Source organism: Euprymna scolopes, chromosome 46 (genome assembly GCF_053919585.1).
Source record: "Euprymna scolopes isolate OS-2025 chromosome 46, ASM5391958v1, whole genome shotgun sequence".
Taxonomy (NCBI): domain Eukaryota; kingdom Metazoa; phylum Mollusca; class Cephalopoda; order Sepiida; family Sepiolidae; genus Euprymna; species Euprymna scolopes.
Window position 1 is genome coordinate 94,646,963 of NC_136527.1, and position 25,294 is coordinate 94,672,256.

At 37.4% G+C, this 25,294-nt stretch overlaps 1 protein-coding gene across 1 annotated transcript in view; it reads right to left on the reverse strand.

The window, feature by feature from the left end:
* Window positions 1-7,452: 7,452 nt before the first annotated feature.
* The window catches only part of LOC145271013 (nuclear valosin-containing protein-like), a 28,684-nt gene continuing 10,842 nt past the window's right edge, over window positions 7,453-25,294 (reverse strand). The window contains exons 2-10 of the mRNA XM_080126577.1: window positions 21,763-21,844; window positions 19,638-19,711; window positions 17,755-17,804; window positions 16,261-16,363; window positions 15,106-15,190; window positions 13,061-13,585; window positions 12,220-12,304; window positions 11,628-11,692; window positions 7,453-8,127 (exon numbers count right to left, since the gene is read on the reverse strand). Coding sequence (XP_079982703.1) covers window positions 7,957-8,127; window positions 11,628-11,692; window positions 12,220-12,304; window positions 13,061-13,585; window positions 15,106-15,190; window positions 16,261-16,363; window positions 17,755-17,804; window positions 19,638-19,711; window positions 21,763-21,843 — 1,239 coding nt within the window. The 5' untranslated portion in view covers window position 21,844 and the 3' untranslated portion in view covers window positions 7,453-7,956. The remainder of the gene's footprint in view (window positions 8,128-11,627; window positions 11,693-12,219; window positions 12,305-13,060; window positions 13,586-15,105; window positions 15,191-16,260; window positions 16,364-17,754; window positions 17,805-19,637; window positions 19,712-21,762; window positions 21,845-25,294) is intronic.

Sequence of the window (25,294 nt, forward strand, 5' to 3'; positions counted from 1 at the left end):
TGTTTGGACTTAGAAATTTTCAATTGAATACACGTTGAGATGACTTGGTCTATAGGATTCTCATTTACCTATACCTACGTCCCCTCCTGTTTGGACTTAGAAATTTTCAATTGAATACACGTTGACTTGACTTGGTCTATAGGATTCTCATTTACCTATACTTACGTCTCCTCTTGTTTGGACTTAGAAATTTTCAATTAAATACACGTTGACTTGACTTGGTCTATAGGATTCTAATTTACCTATACCTACGTCCCCTCTTGTTTGGACTTAGAAATTTTCAATTGAATACAATTTGAGATGACTTGGTCTATAGGATTCTCATTTACCTATACCTACGTCCCCTCTTGTTTGGACTTAGAAATTTTCAATTGAATACAATTTGAGATGACTTGGTCTATAGAATTCTCATTTACCTATACCTACGTCCCCTCCTGTTTGGACTTAGAAATTTTCAATTGAATACACGTTGACTTGCATTGGTCTATAGGATTCTCATTTACCTATACCTACGTCCCCTCTTGGTTGGACTTAGAAATTTTCAATTGAATACACGTTGAGATGACTTGGTCTATAGGATTCTCATTTACCTATACCTACGTCCCCTCTTGTTTGGACTTAGAAATTTTCAATTGAATACACGTTGAGATGACTTGGTCTATAGGATTCTAATTTACCTATACCTACGTCCCCTCTTGGTTGGACTTAGAAATTTTCAATTGAATACACGTTGAGATGACTTGGTCTATAGGATTCTCATTTACCTATATCCACATCCCCTCTTGTTTGCACTTAGAAATTTTCAATTGAATACACGTTGAGATGACTTGGTCTATAGGATTCTAATTTACCTATACCAACGTCCCCTCTTGTTTGGACTTAGAAATTTTCAATTGAATACACGTTGAGATGACTTGGTCTATAGGATTCTCATTTACCTATACCTACGTCCACTCTTGTTTGGACTTAGAAATTTTCAATTGAATACACGTTGACTTGACTTGGTCTATAGGATTCTCATTTACCTATACCTACGTCCACTCTTGTTTGGACTTAGAAATTTTCAATTGAATACACGTTGACTTGACTTGGTCTATAGGATTCTCATTTACCTATACTTACGTCTCCTCTTGTTTGGACTTAGAAATTTTCAATTGAATACACGTTGAGATGACTTGATCTATAGGATTCTCATTTACCTATACCTACGTCCCCTCCTGTTTGGACTTAGAAATTTTCAATTGAATACACGTTGACTTGACTTGGTCTATAGGATTCTCATTTACCTATACTTACGTCTCCTCTTGTTTGGACTTAGAAATTTTCAATTGAATACACGTTGACTTGACTTGATCTATAGGATTCTCATTTACCTATACCTACGTCCCCTCCTGTTTGGACTTAGAAATTTTCAATTGAATACACGTTGACTTGACTTGGTCTATAGGATTCTCATTTACCTATACTTACGTCTCCTCTTGTTTGGACTTAGAAATTTTCAATTGAATACACGTTGACTTGACTTGGTCTATAGGATTCTCACCTACCTATACCTACGTCCCCTCTTGTTTGGACTTAGAAATTTTCAATTGAATACAATTTGAGATGACTTGGTCTATAGAATTCTCATTTACCTATACCTACGTCCCCTCCTTTTTGGACTTAGAAATTTTCAATTGAATACACGTTGAGATGACTTGGTCTGTAGGATTCTTATCTACCTATACCTACGCCCCCTCTTGTTGGGACTTAGAAATTTTCAATTGAATACACGTTGAGATGACTTGGTCTATAGGATTCTCATTTACCTATACCTACGTCCCCTCTTGTTTGGACTTAGAAATTTTCAATTGAATACACGTTGAGATGACTTGGTCTATAGGATTCTAATTTACCTATACCAACGTCCCCTCTTGTTTGGACTTAGAAATTTTCAATTGAATACACGTTGAGATGACTTGGTCTATAGGATTCTCATTTACCTATACCTACGTCCCCTCTTGTTTGGACTTAGAAATTTTCAATTGAATACACGTTGACTTGACTTGGTCTATAGGATTCTCATTTACCTATACCAACGTCCCCTCTTGTTTGGACTTAGAAATTTTCAATTGAATACACATTGAGATGACTTGGTCTATAGGATTCTCATTTACCTATACCAACGTCCCCTCTTGTTTGGACTTAGAAATTTTCAATTGAATACACATTGAGATGACTTGGTCTATAGGATTCTCATCTACCTATACCAACGTCCCCTCTTGTTTGGACTTAGAAATTTTCAATTGAATACACATTGAGATGACTTGGTCTATAGGATTCTCATTTACCTATACCAACGTCCCCTCTTGTTTGGACTTAGAAATTTTCAATTGAATACACATTGAGATGACTTGGTCTATAGGATTCTCATTTACCTATACCAACGTCCCCTCTTGTTTGGACTTAGAAATTTTCAATTGAATACACATTGAGATGACTTGGTCTATAGGATTCTCATTTACCTATACCAACGTCCCCTCTTGTTTGGACTTAGAAATTTTCAATTGAATACACGTTGACTTGACTTGGTCTATAGGATTCTCATTTACCTATACCAACGTCCCCTCTTGTTTGGACTTAGAAATTTTCAATTGAATACACGTTGACTTGACTTGGTCTATAGGATTCTCATTTACCTATACCTACGTCCCCTCTTGTTTGGACTTAGAAATTTTCAATTGAATACACGTTGAGATGACTTGGTCTATAGGATTCTCATTTACCTATACCTACGTCCCCTCTTGTTTGGACTTAGAAATTTTCAATTGAATACACGTTGAGATGACTTGGTCTATAGGATTCTCATTTACCTATACCAACGTCCCCTCTTGTTTGGACTTAGAAATTTTCAATTGAATACACGTTGAGATGACTTGGTCTATAGGATTCTCATTTACCTATACCTACGTACCCTCTTGTTTGGACTTAGAAATTTGCAATTGAATACACGTTGACTTGCCTTGGTCTATAGGATTCTCATTTACCTATACCTACGTCCCCTCTTGTTTGGACTTAGAAATTTTCAATTGAATACACGTTGAGATGACTTGGTCTATAGGATTCTCATTTACCTATACCTACGTCCCCTCTTGTTTGGACTTAGAAATTTTCAATTGAAGACACGTTGAGATGACTTGGTCTATAGGATTCTCATTTACCTATACCTACGTCCCCTCTTGTTTGGACTTAGAAATTTTCAATTGAATACACGTTGAGATGACTTGGTCTATAGGATTCTCATTTACCTATACCTACGTCCCCTCTTGTTTGGACTTAGAAATTTTCATTTGAATACATGTTGAGATGACTTGGTCTATAGGATTCTCATTTACCTATACCTACGTCCCCTCTTGTTTGGACTTAGAAATTTTCAATTGAATACACGTTGACTTGCCTTGGTCTATAGGATTCTCATCTACCTATACCTACGTCTCCTCTTGTTTGGACTTAGAAATTTTCAATTGAATACACGTTGACTTGCCTTGGTCTATAGGATTCTCATTTACCTATACCTACGTCCCCTCTTGTTTGGACTTAGAAATTTTCAATTGAATACACGTTGAGATGACTTGGTCTATAGGATTCTCATTTACCTATACCTACGTCCCCTCTTGTTGGGACTTAGAAATTTTCAATTGAATACACGTTGACTTATCTTGGTCTATAGGATTCTCATTTACCTATACCAACGTCCCCTCTTGTTTGGACTTAGAAATTTTCAATTGAATACACGTTGACTTGACTTGGTCTATAGGATTCTCATTTACCTATACCTACGTCCCCTCTTGTTTGGACTTAGAAATTTTCTATTGAATACACGTTGAGATGACTTGGTCTATAGGATTCTCATTTACCTATACCTACGTCCCCTCTTGTTGGGACTTAGAAATTTTCAATTGAATACACGTTGACTTACCTTGGTCTATAGGATTCTCATTTACCTATACCTACATCCCCTCTTGTTTGGACTTAGAAATTTTCAATTGAATACACGTTGAGATGACTTGGTCTATAGGATTCTCATTTACCTATACCAACGTCCCCTCTTGTTTGGACTTAGAAATTTTCAATTGAATACACGTTGACTTACCTTGGTCTATAGGATTCTCATTTACCTATACCTACGTCCCCTCTTGTTTGGACTTAGAAATTTTCAATTGAATACACGTTGAGATGACTTGGTCTATAGGATTCTCATTTACCTATACCTACGTCCCCTCTTGTTGGGACTTAGAAATTTTCAATTGAATACACGTTGACTTACCTTGGTCTATAGGATTCTCATTTACCTATACCTACGTCCCCTCTTGTTTGGACTTAGAAATTTTCTATTGAATACACGTTGAGATGACTTGGTCTATAGGATTCTCATTTACCTATACCAACGTCCCCTCTTGTTTGGACTTAGAAATTTTCAATTGAATACACGTTGACTTTCCTTGGTCTATAGGATTCTCATTTACCTATACCTACATCCCCTCTTGTTTGGACTTAGAAATTTCAATTGAATACACGCTGGTATTATTTTAAATTAAGGCCCGTCTCACGTCCATATATAAGAAAATAATTTTTTTGTAGATTTAGGTGTGCTAAAACCGAATCTTAAAACCGTTTCCGTCGCAAAGAAAGGATTTTCATGATATGAAGAAATTAGTTTTTCGAAAAGTAGTTGATCAGTTTCCATGTAAATTTAACTTAAAATGAGCACCCACTTTCTGGCCACCTTATAGATTTCCCCCACTCTATATCTGTGCCTAAATCAAAACGCAGATTCCATGAACAAAGCTTCTTTCTTAGAACTGCACGCCTGTGGAACTCTGTTCCGTCTGCCTGCTTCCCTCCGGACTACAACTTGGATGTCCTCAAGTCCAATATTAACAAATTCCTAATGAACCGCCCCCTTAAGTAAACATTTCAGCAAATCTCCTCACTAACGTAATGTACTTGCAATAACCCTTATCCCTGAGTGGCTTCCGGGCCTTGATAAGTGGTGATCACTGTGTAAAAAAAAAAAAAACTGAAGGCGGCTCAACATTTTTAAATGGCTAATCAATTATTTATCACTGTTTGATAAAAAAATAATTAGTCATCTAACAATGATAAATAATTAATTAGCCATTTTTGTTAGATGACTAATTATTTATTTATCATTGTTAGATGGCTAATTAATTATTTACCACTGTTAGATGGATAATTATTTACCATTGTTAGATGGCTAATTTATTTTTCAAAGACCCTAGTCTTGATTTTGTGCGATATGAAAAAATTTACACCCATCGTAGGCAATGTGTGTAAAAATACCATCGTAGGCCAAGGGTTAAAATATATATAGTCATAGTACTGTTTCGCTATTTCACAGCTCATCAGTGTGGCTAGACAAGCAACTACCTCAAGCCAGGATCGAAACCCGATCACCTAAATGACAGTCGGAGCTTCTAACATTGCACTATACAGCTGCTGCTCTGCGGGCAGTGATATATATAAGTATATATACATATATATATGGCTGCTACTATGTGGGCAGTGAATTAACAATGTTTTGACATTGTCCAAATACCTAAGCTCAATTTGTTTACACAAAGAGCACCGCTTAATATGCAAATGGTAAATCGTGTATCACTTCCCAATATGCTTAACTCAAGATCAGGAGCATTATATTGCTTATGAAAAAAGAATTAATTCATTCCTCACTTAATCGTTAAAACAAACGTTAAAATATACATGGAAATGTACAGGACCAAATGAATTTATTTAGTCTTATAAAGGCTACCAGACTATTAATAAATTTTGGATTTTTTTAATTTCGTCACGCAAAATCTATAGAGTGAGAGAAAAGATGGAATTATTTTTATTTTTTATTTTTACATGGAGGTCACCACTTATCAAGGCCCGGAAGCCACTTGGGGATAAGGGTTATTGCGTGTACAGTAATCAATGGGATAGTATCGTAGTAATCGTTAGTATTGGAGATTTGATAAAGTGTCCTGCTTAAAGGGCCGGTTCATCAGGAATTTGTTTATGTTGGACTTGTAGGCATCCAAGTTGTAGTCAGGTGGGAAACAGGCAAATAGAAGAGAGTTCCACAGGCGTGCACTTCTAAGAAAGAAGCTTTGTTCATGGAATCTACGTTTTGAGTTAGGCACAGATAAAGAGTGAGGAAAATTAATATGACAGTGGTTTCAGCTAGACGGGTGTTTCTCATGAAAGATTGGCGAGGGGGGGGGGACCAGAGATTGGAGCTCAGACAAGCACTTGCCATGGAAATAACAATAAAACAAAGACAGGCTCACAACATCTCTTCTGTGGTAGAGAGGATGCAGGGAAGAGAAAAGGGCATCCCCCACTAAGCCACGAAGTCTATTTTGTACTTTGTCAAGGCAGGATAGGCTGTTTTTAGCAGCTCCTGCCCAGATGTGGCAGCAGTACTCTCAGCTGAAATTCAAGATGTAGCCACTCAACACAACTCGAAGAAACTCTTTTGCATATCTGGGCAGGAGCTGCTAAGAACAGCCTATCCTGCCTTGACAGAGTACAAAATAGACTTCGTGGCTTAGTGGGGGATGTCCTTTTCTCTACCCTGCAACCTCTCTCCCACAGAAGAGACGTTGCGAGCCTGTCCTTGTTTTATCATTATTTCCATGGCAGATGCTCGTCTGAACTCCAATCTCTGGTCCCCCCTCGCCAATCTTTCACGAAAAACACCCGTCTAGCTGAATCCACTGTGAAAAATTTCCCCCACTCTATATCTGTGCCTAAATCAAAACGCAGATTCCATGAACAAAGCTTCTTTCTTAGAACTGCACGCCTGTGGAACTCTGTTCCGTCTGCCTGCTTCCCTCCGGACTACAACTTGGATGTCCTCAAGTCCAATATTAACAAATTCCTAATGAACCGCCCCCTTAAGTAAACATTTCAGCAAATCTCCTCACTAACGTAATGTACTTGCAATAACCCTTATCCCTGAGTGGCTTCCGGGCCTTGATAAGTGGTGATCACTGTGTAAAAAAAAAAAAAAAAAAAAAGGTCGGTGTTTGGTCCGTCGTCTGCTTCTGTTGTCGTAAATCAAAGGATTCTTCAGCACTGATCAGGAGTACTGGTTAGATATTATGAAACAATGGCATAAACATTTCATAGATCAATTCTTCAGAAGTAGATGAATCTGTCATTGATGGCCACAAAAAGATCATGGAATTGGATGATTTGTCGACAAGAAAAAGATCTTATATTGACCAGATCAACCCAGGCAAAGCACCTGGTTTGCAGAAGGAGAGAACATAAAATCAGCTCGTATTATTTAGATTCATCTTGAGTGTGATTTTCACGTTTCAGTCGATGTAACCTCCGACCTTCTTTAGGTGTATCTTGTCAAACTCGGGAATGTTTCTGTCGAACTCAGGAATTTGGACATAATTTCAAGTGGAACCCTTTATTTACTTCATAGGGGTAGCATGTTCTTGTTCCATCAGCCATGACTGGATAGTAACTCGCTATTAGGACCTCTATCCAGTCAAGAAAAAAAGTGTCCTCCAGATCTAAAATGCACAAATGCTCAACAATTATCGAAAAATAAAAACTATCTAGAAGATTCAGCAAACATGACAGCTGAAAGCCGACTCCAAATTTGCGACCCACGTAAAACCATGCTGGGTGTATTAATGTCTCATGATGACGTGCTGCACTTGAAAATTTGAAGAGAAAGTGGTCTGGTATTGGCAGGTAAATGTCTTTATAGTGCCTGCCTGCTTCTTCGGGACTGATCACCGTATTCGAGCGCGACGGAGTGTAAACATAGTTCCTTTGCTTTTATGCATGCGTGTGGTCACATTCACAACATCGTGTTCCTACGCGTTTTTAATAAGGCAGAGATGTTTCAAAGTGGTGATCGCTGGAAATGTTCCTGCCTGTTAAAAAAATTTAAAAAACAAAGATTGTGATTTTTTTTTTTTTTACCCCTGCAATGGCATTAGCCAGTAACGTCTTTCCGCAGCCTGGAGGTCCATGGAGTAAAAGACCTCGTGGAGGAGTGACACCCAGCTGACGATGGATCTCTGGATGTTTCATGTGGACCAGAATTTTGCATATATCCTAGAAAGATGAAAATAACAAAAAAAAAAAAACATATCTTATTATATTTAGTTGTATAGGTCCGATGTTACCTGGGAACAAGTTGTGTTACAAATAAAACGTTTAAAAGAGAAAAGGGCATCCACCACTAGATTACGAAGTCTGTTTTAAACTCTGTCAAGGCATGATAAGGTTTTTCTAGCATCTCCTGCCTCCTCCCTTGAGGCTTGCATTTACTAATATCCGCGGGCTTAGAACTAACTTAGATGATGTTGAGTCATTTCTCCTTGTAAACACCCCGGATATCTTAGCATTAAGTGAAACTAACCTTCACTCCTCCATTCCCTCTAACCACTTTAACATGCCTGGTTATCTCCCACTCTACCGTAAGGACTCGGACAGACATATGCATGGACTTGGAGTCTATATTCGTAACACCCTCCCCCTGACTAGAGAAATAAAACTAGAATCAGAGGACCAGGCCTTTATGTGCTTCAGACTAAATATGCAACACAATATTAGCTACTTGTATTTTCTCTACCGCTCTCCCTCAAACCAAGACTGTACCCTAATAAACAAAGTCTCAGACAGCATAGATATAGCACTCTCCCTCGATACTAGCGCACAAATACATGTATTTGGTGACTTCAATGTCCACCACAGTAACTGGCTAGGATTCTCACATCACACAGACATAGCTGGTAGCGCAACTCATAGCTTCTCTTTATCCCATTCCCTATCTCAGTTGGTTACATTTCCAACACGTTTCCCAGGCCAGCACGATCAACATGCCTCACTTCTAGATCTCTTTCTGACAACGGTTCCCAATGACTGTATAACAAATGCCCACAGCCCACTCAGAAATGCTGATCACGCTGTGATAATGGTAAAAATCAGCCTAAATTCTCACCCTAAAACTGAAGACCCACTACTCAAAACAACGAGGTATTACAAAAAGGCTGATTGGGAAGCCATCAGGGAGCTCATCAGAGATGCCCCATGGCAAAATATCTTTACTCTTCCAGCGAAACAGTGTGCAAATGAGACCACTGAATGGTTCAAAACTGCTATTGAAACACATGTTCCCGCACGGAAATTCTATAGCAAGCCCCACTCTCCCCAATGGTTTACTTCTGCTTGTGCAGCTGCCATATGTCAAAGGCAGCATGCGTTCCGCAGATTCAACTGACATAAGTCCAGCTCAAACAAACAGAAGTTTATAGAAGCTAGAAATAATTGTAAGAGAATGATAGAGACAGCTAAGACAGATTACTCTGAAACCACCAGAAAGCGCATCGTTAAGCGTAGTTAATAATGGGCAGTCAACTATTCCCCCATTAACAAACAATCATGAGGTTGCTTGCACGGCAACTGACAAGGCTAATCTGCTTGCCAGTCGGTTTGCCTCAAACTCCACACTGAACTCGGTACACCACTCACTCCCTGATTTTCCTCTGCGAACAGACGCCACACTAGACGATTTGAAAATCACCCCTTCTCAGGTACATGCTATTATAAAAAACCTAGACACCTCAAAAGCATGTGGACCAGATCTCATCCCGGCTGTGCTATTAAAAAAATGCTCTGCCGTGGTTGCTCCAGTTCTCTCCAAACTTTACAATAAATGCCTTAACGAATCTTGTTTTCCCGACTGCTGGAAAACCGCCTCTGTAGTACCAGTCTTCAAGAATTCTGGTGAAAGAACTGACCCACTAAATTCTCGCCCCATTAGCCTCCTCCCGCTTTTCGCCAAAATATTTGAGTCCTTAGTTAATCAAGCCCTAGTCCAGCACCTAACAGCTGCTAAACTCCTGACTGACAAACAATATGGATTCAGGCAAGCCCGTTCAACAGCAGATATCTTAACTGTAGTTTCTGAACGTATATACCGTTCATTGGATAAAACAGGGGAGGGTAGAGCGGTAGCCCTCGATATATCTAAGGCTTTTGACAGGGTATGGCATGATGGTCTCCTAAGGAAAATTAGATCATATGGAATCACTGGAAGAATTCATAAAGTAATTAAATCCTTAAGTAATAGAAAAATCAAAGTTGTCCTCGACGGTCGTACATCCAAACAATATGACATAAATGCGGGAGTACCTCAGGGGTCTATCCTTGGACCTCTATTATTCCTGATATTCATAAATGACCTCCCTGATAAAATTGTTTTCGAGATGGGTATATTTGCCGATGACACCACTCTCTATAACAAATGAACACATATCCAAGGAAATGGCAGAAACACTAGAGGATGACCTCCAATCCGTAGTGGAATAGGGACAAAAATGGTTGGTCACATTCAATGCTGCTAAGACTAAGCTTGTTTCCTTCAATAACTACAAGAAACCTTCTCTACCACCAATAGCAATGGCCAAGAACACATTGCCTGAAAGTACTTCTTTTAAACTCCTCGGCCTAACGTTTACAGGGAATATGAACTGGAATAGATACATTGAGAGCATTGCCAAGGCTGCTGCAAGGAAGGTTGGCTCCCTCTACCGTGCTAGAAAACTACTTATGCCTGACAGTATCCTATACCTCTATAAGGCAACCATTCGCCCATGTATGGAGTACTGTTGTCACATCTGGGCTGGTGCATCTGCTGCTTGTCTCTCGCTCCTGGACAGGGTTCAAAAGAGAGTCGACAACCTGATAGGTCCTGAACTGTCATCTAGGCTTCAGCCTCTGTCCCATCGACAAACTGTGGCATCCCTCTGCCTGTTCTACAAATACTTTAATGGTGAATGCTCTGACGAACTGCAAACACTTGTACCTCCCCGACGTAACTACCCCCGACAAACCCGACAAGCTACTAAGTCTCATCCCTTTACAGTAGAGATCCCTAGGTGCAAGAAAGCCTTTTACTCCAATAGTTTCTTCCCCAGAACTGCTGGTCTTTGGAACTCCCTTCCGGGATTCTGCTTTTCCAACTGCAATGATATGCAGAAGTTCAAGTGTAATGTTAACAAACATCTTTCTACTCTTCTCCCTTCATAATGACCCAGCTAATTAAGTCCCTAATAGTAGCCCCCTGCTTCAAAGTGGCACTGTGCCTTGTTTGGAGTGAAAATTGAATAAAAAAAAAAAAATAAAAAAAGAAAAAAAAAAAAAGATGTTGCAATAATACTCCATCGTTGGCCGTACCTGGCTTTTATATAGGTAGAGAATTGCATCAGGAGTGAGATATCTACTAGAGCGGTAGAAGGATCCTACCATTTTTCCAGTGGCCTTGGCAATGGATTTGATGCATGTGTTCCATTTCAGATCAGGAGTAAAGGTCAAGCCTAGAAGTTTGTTAAAACATGGAGCCTCCCCAAGACGAGAGCCATTCATTTCAATTGATGCCAGATAGGGATCAGAGTGTTGATGATGTAAAGATAGAAGTTTGGTTTTAGATGTATTAAAAGTAACCAGCCACCGCTTTCCCCATTGTACCATTTGCTCAAGATCAAAGGAGAAAAAGTCAGATATATATATAAGCAGCTACAAAGATGGAAATAAGTAAAATAATTACGTACCAATAAACACTGTTCATTACCTCCAACATCAGCAAAAGTTGTACTTGAAATCTGAAATCCAAACTCTAAAAAAAGACAAAAATAACATAAATTAAAACTCAATAATAAAGTAGAGATATTTCCGATAGTGTTCAATACTAAAATTCTTATTAGTAGAGCAAATATTTTATCATGTAATTTACACAAGCCAAATCTATATATCTATAAAAGTGAACGTGTCTGTGTACATTTCCCTACGCAATAACTCTGTCAATTTTTAGTCTACAGACTCGAAATTTGATATACAGGGTACTGAGATTTGGGAAAATCTATGTGATTGGTTTTGGGCCAGAAATTAAGCTGTTAAGGGGGTCAAAGTTCAACAATTTGACTGTTGACAACCCTACCAAACTCCTTCGACAATTTGGGGTCTACACACTTGAAATTTTAGATATAGGCTTGTATCTGGAGTTGGGTGCTTTCTGGAGCGATAAAATGATCCAATCATTTGTTCAACGACCTTAGCAATAGACTGGATATAAGTGTACCGTTTTAAGATGCAAATTGAAAGTTACTCTAAAGAGTTTTATTAAGAGTTAATCTTAAAACCTACCTTTGCTTTGTGTATTTTTATCTGGTTGTTCTTGCCGTGAACGTTCTGACAATCTCGGTCTTTTTGATGATGGAATATCTGCATCCTAAAAAAATAAATAAGCAGTATTAGTGGCTTTGTTTTTAATTGGAGTTCACCACTTGTCTCTAACCTGAAGGATAAGAATTAACAAGCTGAGCATGTGGGGTCCCCCTTTCACAAGTGAAAAATTTACTTTTACCATGACTAATGTTTGTGCAAAATTTTAAAAAAATCCAAGTTGTGATCATTAAGTGCAAACGGATCAATTAAGAAAGATGGATAAATTAAGACCTGGCCAGAGATAGGTTATTTTCAAAGTTAATTTCTAAAAGTCGTCCGATACATACCAGCAACAACTGTCACTGATGCTGTTGTTAAGAAACTTGAATCTGAATGTAGTGTTAAACAGATAGATTCCCAGAGTTTGACAAAAAGATTCCCAGAGTTTGACAGAAAGATTCCCAGAGTTCGATAGAAAGATTCCCAGGGTTCGACAAAAAGATTACAGAATCCGACAAGACATACGTGAAGGTTAGAGATTATATAAACCATAACATTCAAGATGAGAACAGCAGTCCAAAGAATCCAAATAATATTAAAAACAAATCCTCATCTCAAAAATTCAGAAACAGAAGCAAAATCCTCAAATATTTTCAATACTTATCAATCATAATAATTTGCATGAAAGCGACACGTGCAAAATTACGATTAGTGAGATATCGACGGTAGGGGGATGAGGTCAAAGGAACTCAACAATCATGACATGAATGTATACGAAACTATAAGATCAAAGTAATAGAAATCCGAACATTATACCAACCTTGGACGCCTTCACGGCAGAGACAACTTCTGATGTCGCATTCTTTCTCCTCTCATTCGGTTGAGTTGGGGTTACATCATGAGCTGAGAACCTTTTGGAATCGTAAGCTTTCAGTCGATTTCCATCCACCATTTTGTTTTTGGTCAAATTTACATCATCTGCCAAATAAGAACGATTAGTATTGGATTTTTTGTTGTTAGAAGCCATATGTATGGGAGAGTGGTTCATTATGTAAGGAGTGGAAGAGGCGACTGGTGTGGACAAAGGGGTGAGAGACGGTTTGTGATGAGGGCTGGGTGGATGGGATGGTGTCTTCGAGGAACTAGACATGCCAGTGAGAGCAGAAGGGACCGACAGGGTCGGAGATGGGGCCGGAGACGAAACCCGCTTGCAAGGCGTGGAGGTTGGTAATGTCGGTTTTGAAACGTTTGTTTCATTTGGTACTTCCATGACGTTGCTGGATTTTTCCGTCTTTTTGTTATTCTGGTAGATGGAGGTCATGAAGTTGTTCATTGCGTTTGTGTCCTGCGGAAAATACGAAAACGTTAGGAATAGCAAATGAGAAATAAAAAAAAAATTTTAAATTAAAAATAAAAACTCAGGAAAAAATTATTATAGTAAATAATTTATATATATATATATATATATATATTCACAGACATACATATACGTATATATATATAGAGTAGAACTCCAGAATAAAGCATTAATAAATGGTAAGATGGTGAACATCTTAAAATTTGGAATATAGACTTTTGTCATTTATTTGTTATATGCTCTGTAATTACATTGAGCTTCATAAATTAAAGGATTGGTATATATAAAAGGAGAAATTTCCATATATATATATAATATAATATAAACCTGAACGTCTGTGTTGTGTCTGGTCACGAATAGGCTCCTATATGGTTGACTATTATAGAAAACTGATCACATATAATGATGTATCGAGACACAGGAATGGGTATGTTTGATCTGGCATAATGATGATTCATTAAAATTGTGGGGTCTGCATACGCGCCTGGTCCACAAAGTATGGAAATAAAAAATTTACAAAGTAAAAAAAAAACGTTTACAAGTGTTTTTGATATAGATGTACATAATAATACTTTGATAAGTATGTTTTAACTTAAATAGGGATGGTATAATAAAATTGTAGGGTCTGCGTTCGCGCCTCGCCTCCATAGAATGGAAATAGGCACAAACTTTAATAAAGACTTTTCATATCTATCTGCGTAAGTATACTTTGATAATTATGTTTCAGTTTGAAGAAATATGGTATAATAAAATTATGGGGTGTTCGTTTGCGCTTGACCTCCATAGAATGGAAATATGTCACAAAGTTTAACAAGGTTTTTTAATATAGATCCACAGAATATTGTGATAAGTGTTTCAGTGTGAACAGGTATGGTATAACAAATTATGGGGTTTATCTATTTTATGTTTACTTTCATCATATTTTGCTTTGGTTTTGATACCCCCAAATTCGAAGCTATCTCATTACAACCCTTCCTTTTGATAACCTATCATACTTTCATAAATCAGAGTCCATTTTCTGTAGGCTGTTTTTGAACCCAGTCAACGACGGGTACTTTTGCTAGTAATATATATATGTGAAAATATGTTTCTTCAATTATACAATGCTGGCTACATGTATGTATGTATGTCTGTGTGTGTGTGTATATATATATATATATATATAGTAGAACCCCAGAATATGGCATTAATCTGTTCGCGGGTTGGAATCGTAAGGTGAAATCGCCGTATGGTGGAGGCTAAAAAAAAGTACATATCAAAAATTACAACACAAAATACAGTACAATATATAATACACATGTATATAATCAAATAACATTATAAATAACACTGTAAGGCGGGGCAAATACCGTAACTAGGGGCTTGAAAAACATTGTATTCCACATCGTAAACTAAAAAACAACGTATCCTAGGGCCACCGTATCCCGAGGTTCTACTGCATAGACATACACGTAGTCAATAAAGAAATGTTAACGCAAAAAGAAATGTCGATGTTAAAATGTGAATACCTTGTACATGACGTAATCAGCGTTGTCAGAGGAAAAGCTTTTCTCCGTTGTGTCGCTTTCGGCATCGATGCAATCCTCACTGTATCTGGAGAAGGAAGACGGAAAACCAAACATCAGATCAGAATTTCAAGTTCACACATAACTGGATAGATATTTAGATAACGTTTTTTTTCCCCTGATCGTATTGCAGTAACAAAGTGTCGTTATTTGATTGGACAAGCTAGCTAGTTAGTTATGATAGTCCATCCATCTGGGGTCCTGGATATGACCTAAAACTATATCTGATGGTGAGGCCCCCACCTTGCGGGCCTTGGGGAGTGTGGAACCACCCTTTAATTGCCATTGCTCCCAGGTCCACTCTGACCCTGTTAGGGTCCTAACTATGAGTTAAATAGAATCCGACTTAAAAAACAAATATACTCCATTAAATAATCGTTCCTCAAAATAACTAGATTCGGCATTAAATAACCTGAAAAACGTTGATATGCCGTAAAACAAAAACAACCAACCATCCATGTGGATGACGATGTCTCCATTTTTTTTTTAAAATTGACTCTATGTCTCCGTTGATGACTGTGAAGCCCGATGCGTCGTCTACACTGCTTTACACAGATAGAGCACGGGAAGACAGGATTTGAGTTTGGATGATGAGTGGTCGCCGCTCGTTGGTGTCTCAGTCTGCGACGTTCCATAGCTGCTCGCTCAAAAATTTAATGAAAACGTAAACGAATCTCTTAGTAAACGAGAGTTGCCTCCCTCTGCAAAATGACAAATTGCAAGTCCAATGTAAACAGATTGCAAACAGCGCTTTGTTATTTACATACCGTACTTCGGAGTAATTGCACCAAATCCAGGGGTAATTGCACCAACTAAAAAAAAAAGTGCTCTTTATATGCATGCTTGCCAAAAGAGTACTTTTAACTAGTTGGCGCCACTAATCCCGATGTATAAACACTTTTGCAGTTTTAACAAAAGAGCTACAATAATATCAGGGCGTCTCCATTCACGCTGAACATCTACAGAATGCCAACATCAATATATTAGATATGAAGCAGTCCCCTGTGGAATTTCTACAGGTCCCGCTAGTGTTAAAGAGTTATTTTATTAAAATAATCAATAATCAGTAATAATCAATCAATAACCAGTAATACTTACCGGAAACCACTCTTCTTACTAGCAATGTGCTTCTTTTCCAACTGACTCGTAAAATCATCCGCCTCTTCCGAAGATGGTTCATCCTTACAAATGATTTCGTAGGCTACGCAATAGAATTCAAAACAAATTTAAAAAAGTAGATAATTCTATATTCATAAAGTTAGGTAAGTGGTAGATAAATAGAAAAGCTAAAAAATGTTGACACACACACACACACACACATATAACAGTGAACTGCACGCAAGAGCATGCAGACACACCCACGCCCGTATATGGAAGAACGGTGATAAACACACAGACCCGTAAAAGTACTCGTAACAAGAAAACGATTAGTAAAGTAAACGATTAAATAATAAACAGGACAGCAAAAGTTTCATGGGCACGAGCTGCTAAAAACAGCCTATCCTGCCTTGACAGAGTACAAAATAGGCTCCGTGGCCTACTGGGTGATGCCCTTTTCTCTTTCTTGCGAGCCTGTCTTTGTGTTATCGTTACTACCATGGCAGGTGCTTGTCTGAGCTCCAATCTTTGGTCCCCCTCCCTCACCCGTCTAGCTGAAACCACTGTCAAAAATTTGCCCCACTCTTTATCTGTGCCAAAATCAAAACGTAGATTCCATAAACAAGGCTTCTTTCTTAGAAGTGCACACCTGTGGAACTCTGTTCCGGTTGCCTGTTTCCCACCTGACTACAACCTGGATGTCTACAAGTCCAATGTTAACAAATTCCTGATGAACTGCCCCCTTAAGTAAGACACTTTATCAGATCTCCAACACTAACGTACTGTACATGCAATAACCCTTATCTCTGAGTGGCTTCCGGGCCTTGATAAGTGGTGACCACCTTGTAAAAAAAAAAAAAAAAAAAAAAAAGAAAAAGTTGACTTATGCAATTCTTGAGAGTATGTGTTTCGTAACACAAAATCAATCACTTAATTATTATATCAATCAGTGAATCTATTTTGCCCTTAACTCATCAGAAGAAATAGCAACAATTCATCCATGAAAAAAAATCCGAAAATTGGAAAAGAAGCTGTAAATACCTTATAACATGTTTACATTATGTCCTTTTGGAATTACACTGAGCTTCTTAAATAAGGATTAGTATATATTATAAGGAAATAAAGTATATTCTCACAAAAATACACGTGTGTACAGATCACGTTGACACATCGGTTCTTGCCAGATCACCGGAAGGTTAGGTGCTTTAGGTACCGCGCTGAGTCGTAGAAATTTCTAGGTTGATATCAATTTTTTTTTTTTGGCTCAATTAACACCCTTACACACACCTCGACTTTCTTTTTCGCCTTCGCGTCACGGGTTCAAGCCTGCCTACCTACCACCACTTTTTATTTTTTTTTTTTGCTCAACACACACCTCAAATTACAAAAAGTGCGTGCAATTCGTATCCTGATGAAAATAAAAAAAATTTAATGATTTACAAAAAATGCAATTCGTATCCTGATAGAAAAAGAAAATGGAAATGTACCACTAACCTCTTTCGACACTTTTCAAGAATGCAGTCCTTTTTTTCCTGTTATAATCTCTGAAAAAAATTAAATGTATAAATAAAAATAAATTAGGTACTTTGCATTTTACGATTTCGCTTGGCCACAAATATTAGAATCAAAACAATAAACGTCGGAAAAATCATAACGACAAATTACCTGTCATCTGGCTGATTTTCGTCTATGGTAGCGAGACAATGACCGTGGCTGATTTAGCGGAAACTAAGGTTTTAACAACGACTAGCGGGTGATCTGTGCGAATAGCAAAGATTGACTTTGAATAGAAAAGTTTGAAAGACGCATGAGGGTCAATGAGGCTGATCGGCAGAAGCTGGAAATCTTTAACAAGAATATCTCTGTCGCATCTTGCTGACCATGTTCCACCTTACCTCGGCTAGGGATGTTTATCCTGTGCCCCCAGAATTAACAGAGATCATACCATTCCTGTAATGATCTGGTTTCTGTTGATTGGAACCTTGAGGAGGCTTAAAGCTACTCAAATTCCAGTGAAGACCAATAGCCGCTGCCAACGAGAAATCGATGGTAAGCAGCTGTTGGGATAATGCAAATTTATTTGCAAATCTTATCAAAAGAGATGGAGAGTGCTGACATGTTGTCACTCAGCTTTCAGGGAACAGCGCAGGCTGTTTTCAAGGAGAAACTATGTGAAGGCTCCTTGTGAGCCAATAATAACGACAGCAACACAGGTTCACAATTTTCAATTTCAGATATGCGGCCATGATTAAATGGACCCCTTCTATCTTACCTATTTTTACTGACATATGACGTCAGGCTTCGATGAAAATAGAGTACGTCTTTGTTCGGCCGTCTTCCCAGCAGTTACCTACTCCAGAGTGCCTCCCTGCCCCTCCTTTTTGAGAGAGGGTCTGAATTGCCTCCATATTAAACTGATTTATGCTGGGCCCCCAAAACCAACAGAGATTAGACCATTCCTGTAATGATACGGTTCCGGATACGATTTTGCAGTAGAAGTTTAGTTCTGTGCAGTTCTAGGAGGTCCACCCTTCCAAGCTTTGCCTTCTCTCTTTGAGAAACGGCTGGTTTATTGCTAATCACCGAGGCGCTCTTACCGGAGAATCCCGACAGGGCTGTCCAGACTCTTTTTGCAGATCAGAGTGCCCCTCTTCGGGAGCACTGACTTCTCAATCCCATTTTCCGACCCTGGTGTCTAAGTTTTTGCAATTGGAGAGGACTAAACGCATTCTTTGCCAACATCTCAATCTTAAATTTCTGTCATGTTAAAGCGACGTCTTCAATGATTAGGCATGCAGCTCGTCACCTAAAAGGAGGCGCTAAAGGAGTTCATGAACAATTTTACATAAGGGAGATAATCAACCAAGCAAAAATAAGCATTTTTTTTTTTTTGCAAGAGATAATTTGAGACGCCAAACCAATCAATGGTACAATGAAACAATTCCAATCAAAAAAAACATCTTGTTCCCACAAGAGTATAGTCCCGGAAATTGCGGAGGTAGTTTTCAAAAAGGAAAAACACTAAGGTCTTGGAACACATTCCACATGACCATACCAGCGTAACAGATTCACCCCCACCCCTCCTTTGTTTTTTTTTTGTTTTTTTAACTTGGGAGTCATCATTTATGGCCATCTTCAAGTCTAATGCAAACAAGTTCTTGATGAGCCGTTCCACTTAAGTTAACAAATTTAACAAATCTCCACTACTGACGATTACTATGATTCTGATAATGTGCACTCTTTAACCCTTATCCTCGAGTGGCCTCTGGACCTTGATAAGTGGTGACTCCTATGTAAAAAAAATTAAAAAAAGGATGAATCTAATACGCTGGTATGGTAAAAAAATTAAAAAAAATTCAAGTTTGATTTTCGCTTACCCATATGACGACTGCAGATCTCTGGCCATCGTGCCAACACTAAAACTTTTGCTTCTTCCATGACTAGACAAATACTGTCGAAACAAAAGAAACAGAAATCATTATCATATTCAGGGCTTTACATTTACTAGTGGTGGCCATAAAGTGAGTGATCATTATACGTTAAATTATTATAGAAAAGTGATCCCTCACTTTCTTTAAACTAACATTTCTTCATATCTTGGAAACTACTCGTTTGCTGGAATTTTAAACGTTATTTTCATTTTCAACATCCTCAAAAACTTATAAATGTCTTAATTTTCCAAGTTTTTTTTTTCTATAGTGTGGAAAGTCGATTGTCTGCCCCTTGCTGATCTTATATTCCAAACATTCCCAATAGGTGTCGCTAGCAGTGTATCATTCAAAAACAAGATGGAGTGAAGTTTTTCTTCGATAAAATGTTGCATAATATTTGATTTTCTTAAATTAAAAAAATACTTGATCGATTTACGTGATTTTTGGAATATGACATCTTCATGCAGTGACAAGTACGTACATTATAAAGATTTTTTTTCAGATTTTTATAGTAAAAAAGATTACTTGTGGATCATTTATAGACTTGCACCGAAAAACGCAATTTTACCCAATTTTTTTTTAATTGCTTAGAACTATAAATAACTTTCTACTCATTGATTTTTCGTCATTTTTGGATTATTACTATTTTCGCCGAAAATTTTTCGCCATGACAATTAAGTACGTAATATTGTTTTTGGTAAATATCCAGATACGCTACAACAGAACACCGCGCTCGTAACGTAAACGGAAGCTACAAAATAGTGGAAAGTAGTTCGTGGGTTCAGGGGTTAATACTATGCAAACGGTAAATTTGCCCCAAGTTTGACTATCAGATTCGTTGTCAGCGACCTCAATTACCTATATAAAAACAAATTAGAGTGGTCTGTGTTCTGTTGTAGCGTATCTGTATATTTACCTCGTTTTTGCTTAAAACAATTAAATAAAAAAAAACTTGATCTGTCGACTCTTAATAAGCATTATCAGCCTTATGTTCAATAACAATTTAGTAGTAAAATCATAAATTTGGATTTTCTTAGTTTAAAAAAACTAATGGATCGGTTTAAGTGATTTTTGGAATATGACATCTTCGTTCTGTATAGACTTTCGGTGCTTCTACAGAATTGGCACGAGATTTTGTAGTCGATAAATGGAGTTTTCAGATTTAAAAAAAAAAACAATGGTCTCAACTGATTTTCTTGTCAATTCTAATAAGTTACAATGGTACCACCTTCCAAATTATACAGTCGAAATTACCTGAATATTACTGAATTATTAAAAAAAAAACTTTAATCGTGTTAGCAGGAGAAAAATTGCTGCTATCTTGTTTAAACAAAACGGAAAATTACCTCCCTTTTGAACTCTCCTGTGTCTTACGATCGTTTTCATCAAAGTCTATTGTTTATTTTCTTTAATAAATAATTTTCTACCTTATCGATTTTCGTAATTTTTGGATATAATCATCTTAAAAATACGAGGAATACGTAGATACGATTCTTTTCATGTGAAATTCAGGATTATGGGTACTAGTGCACTTATTGATCCGTGCTGAAATATTAACGTTATTATTTAAAAAGCCATTCTTAACATGGGGAGGGGAGGGTATTTTGTACCTATTGTATAATTTAACCTTACAATTGAATAAAAAAAAAAAAACATATCATAAAACTTTTATTAAAATTGGAAATACGATTTTAAAAAATAGTGCTGATCAATCAGCAAGTGCACTAGTACCGGATTATGATTTTCGAAATTCCGTCCCAATAGTGTTTCCCGATTTTTCCGTGTTTTTTTTTTTTTTTTTTTTAAGTAAGTGTCATTGTGAATATACAAAAACAAAAAACAAAATAAAAGCACCGCGGTTTTATTTTGTTTTTAAGAGCCACTATGCTAGAAAAGAACGAACTCTCATTTATAAATGAATTCATACACAAAAGAAAACATCCTTATTGATAATGTCGAAACATGTGCAAGAGAACACGTGTTCGCATTTTTAGTTGGTGATCGCGAGAAACGATTAGAAAATTTAAAAAATAAAAATGTTTTCTTTTAAAAAAAAAATGGCGTTGTTTACCTGCCGAATCCGTGGAATAAGTTTGGCATCTGCTAAATAAAAAGAATCTTTGCTGGAACCGGATTTCTTTTTTGAACTCATCCTAAATTTGGAAAAGATCGTATAAATTTAGAAAAATAAATAAAATCAAATAGGTTGTTTTAGCAAAATTATCTCCCTTTGACGGTGTTAGCCGAGATTATGTCCCTTATTAAAAATTGTCTTCATCCTATGTGTATTTGTGATTTTAAAAAAAAACAAGAGGCAACAATGCCACACTGCCAACACTCTACATTCTACAATCAAGAACATCTCAACTGCAAAATACGACGCACAGCTGATACAACTCTTCACTCCTTCTGTCTGTATGAGATCTTACAGGCTGCCGAAAGAACAGGTTTATCACGAATTAATATTTGTGTTTTAATTCGTTAACTAACTTACACACAACTCAAGTAGATGTTGCTCATACAAGTCGATGATACGTCCTTGACAATTAGTTTGACCATATTGGTGGCCTTTTATCTATCAGGCTGTGATATTTGCTATGTTTAGAATGTCCACCCTTCCAGGTCTTGGCTTCTCATAGAGTTTTCTCTGCAACTTCTCTCCCTCTCACACACAGACGTGATGTTACTTGTCTCAGTCTTTTCTATAAATATTATTATTGCATGTGTTCTGTTCCCTGCTTCCTTTGTTCCAGCTCTTTGAATCGGTGGTCTAGTGGTCGTCACTAATTTGCTGTTTTGATGTAGCGACCACTACATACGGTCGAGTGTCGGCATTCTTGTCACTTTGAAGAAGAACTAAGTTTTGAAAAAGTTCAGTTTGAAATGGATTTTTGTTTACAATGCACGGCCCAGGTTGGCCGATAAGAATAGCAACAAATAATAACAATAATTATTATCTTCAAGTCTCTTCTTAAAGGGGCTTCTCCTTTAAGAATTTACAACTAGTTAATCGACAGTCGACACTTTCACTGAGTTATGCCAAACAGACGGACTGTTCCGCTGTATCACAGTGTGGCTAGACTAAAACTCATCAGAGAGTAATCTAATTTACAACTAGCTTATCGACGGTAGACACTATCAATGAGTTTACGTGTGTGTGTGTGTGTGTGTGTGTGTGTGTGTGTTACGTTAACATTCGAAATGTTGATTTTAAAAGCGTTCAGGTATGCTGAAAACGAATATCGCAAGGAAAATTAGCAGAGACAAATAGTTTTGTTGCTAGTTTTATTAATGCGTGTATTTTGAAATGTAAATCACTGGCGACCATGTTTAAACAGGCGGCATATGGAAGGGGCCAACCCTCAGTTTGTTCAGGTATGCTGAAAACGAATATCGCAAGGAAAATTAGCAGAGACAGATAGACAGACTACTAGTTTTGGAGCTAGTTTTATTAATGCGTGTATTGTGAAATGTAAATCCCTGGCGACCATGTTTGAATAGGTGGCATATGAAAGGGGCCAACCCTCAGTTTGTTCAGGTATGCTGAAAACGAATATCGCAAAGAAAATTAGCACAGACTGACTATAGATTCACCATCATAGTATTGAAATATTTTTTATTTTATAAAGGAATCACTACTTATCAAGCCCCAGAGGCAACTAGAGGATAAGGGTTAAAGTGTGTACAGTAGTCAATTGGACAATATCATAGTAATCGTTAGAAGTGTCAATTTGGTAAATTGGATTACTTAAGAGGAACGGCTCATCAAGAACTTATTTACATTGGACTTGAAGACGACGAAGTAAAAATATAAAGTTGAAAGAACTAGCGAAAAATACGATTTTAACGATGCCTTTCAAATCGTAAACTGCCTGTTTACATTTTTTGCGTTTAAAAAGTGTAAAAAAAGAGCAAACCTTCAGAATCCTAAAAAGATCTCCCGGGAGCATTTTTGCAACATGAAAAATATACAAACCAAAATAAAGAGAGGAGAGGCCACCCTATTTTGGTGAAACGCACGCACGCACACACGCATACACACACACAAACGCACACATAAGCACGCATGTCACCAAGCTAAAGAAGAGAGAAGGTGGGGGAAGGAGAGAAAAGGATCGTGTTCTCTGCACTGCACGTGCCGGGGTCAAACAGAAGTTAAATGAAATCGATTAAAAATGGCTCCACAAAGTTGTGTCTGAACTTTTTATTCTATGAAACTTAAGATTAATAAAACGAAATAATCGTGACCCGTGGAAATTTCACGGCGAATATTTCGCATTCAATAAGAACAAAACGAAAAAGTAGTGAACAAATAAATATATAAGAAAATGAATGTTACCAAAGGCAAGATAAGTTACCCTTCTACCTACCTAGATCACATTTTTGTTGTTTTAACTTATTTTAAAACGTTTATTTAACACAAACAAAAGTAGCGCACAGTTTTAAGTTAGAACAATAAAGAAAGTGTCTGACATTTTACAGTCATCTTGTGAGACTCGATAATCGCTCCAAACTCGAAAATTAAGCAAAATACTGGTAGCAACACATCCAATAAATGTCAGCAAACGAACATGTTTTCTTTTTCACATTAGCGAAACGCTTATCAGAGCAAAAGCGAAAATGAGAAGCAAAAACAAATGAAGAAGTCGGTTTTTATCGTTGAGCACAAAAACAAAAACAAAAAGAGTATCTAATCTAATAGGCCCCGTGCTATAGGTCAATCTCCAAAGTCTGTCCCATCGCCTCAGTGTTGCATCCAGTTTGTTCAGGTATGCTGAAAACGAATATCGCAAGGAAAATTAGCACAGACAGACTACTAGTTTTGGAGCTAGTTTTAGTTAATGCGTGCATTTTGAAATGTAGATCACTGGCGCCCATGTTTGAACAGGCGGCATATGAAAGGGGCCAACCCTCAGTTTGTTCAGGTATGCTGAAAACGAATATCGCAAGGAAAATTAGCAGAGACAAATAGTTTTCGAGCTAGTTTTATTAATGCATGTATTTTGAAATGTAAATTACTGGCGACCATATTGGAACAGGCGGCATATGAAACGGGCCAACCCTATCTTTGTTCAGGTATGCTGAAAACGAATATCGCAAGGAAAGTTAGCACAGACAAATAGTTTTCAAGACAGTTTTATTAATGCGTGCATTTTGAAATGAAAAGGAAAACTAGCACATCAAAGTATTGAAATATTTTTTGTTTTACAAAGGAATCACTACTTATCAAGGCCCAGAGACCACTCGAGGGTTTAAAGAGTGTGCAGTATGGGACAATATCATAGTAATCGTTAGAAGTATAAATTTTGTAAATTGGATTACTTAAGAGGAACGGCTTATCAAGAACTTGTTTACATTGGACTTGAAGAGGACGAAATAAAAATATAAAATTTAATGAACTCGCTAAAAATATTTTAACGATGCCTTTCAACTCGTAAACTGCTTGTTTACATTTGTGTACATTTTTCGAAGATAATAAAAAGTGTAAAAAAAAGTAAACGTTTAGAATCCTAAAAAGATCTCCCGGAAGCATTTTTGCAACATAAAAAATATACAAACCAAAATAAAGAGAGGAGGAAACCTACTCAAAAATATGGTTTATT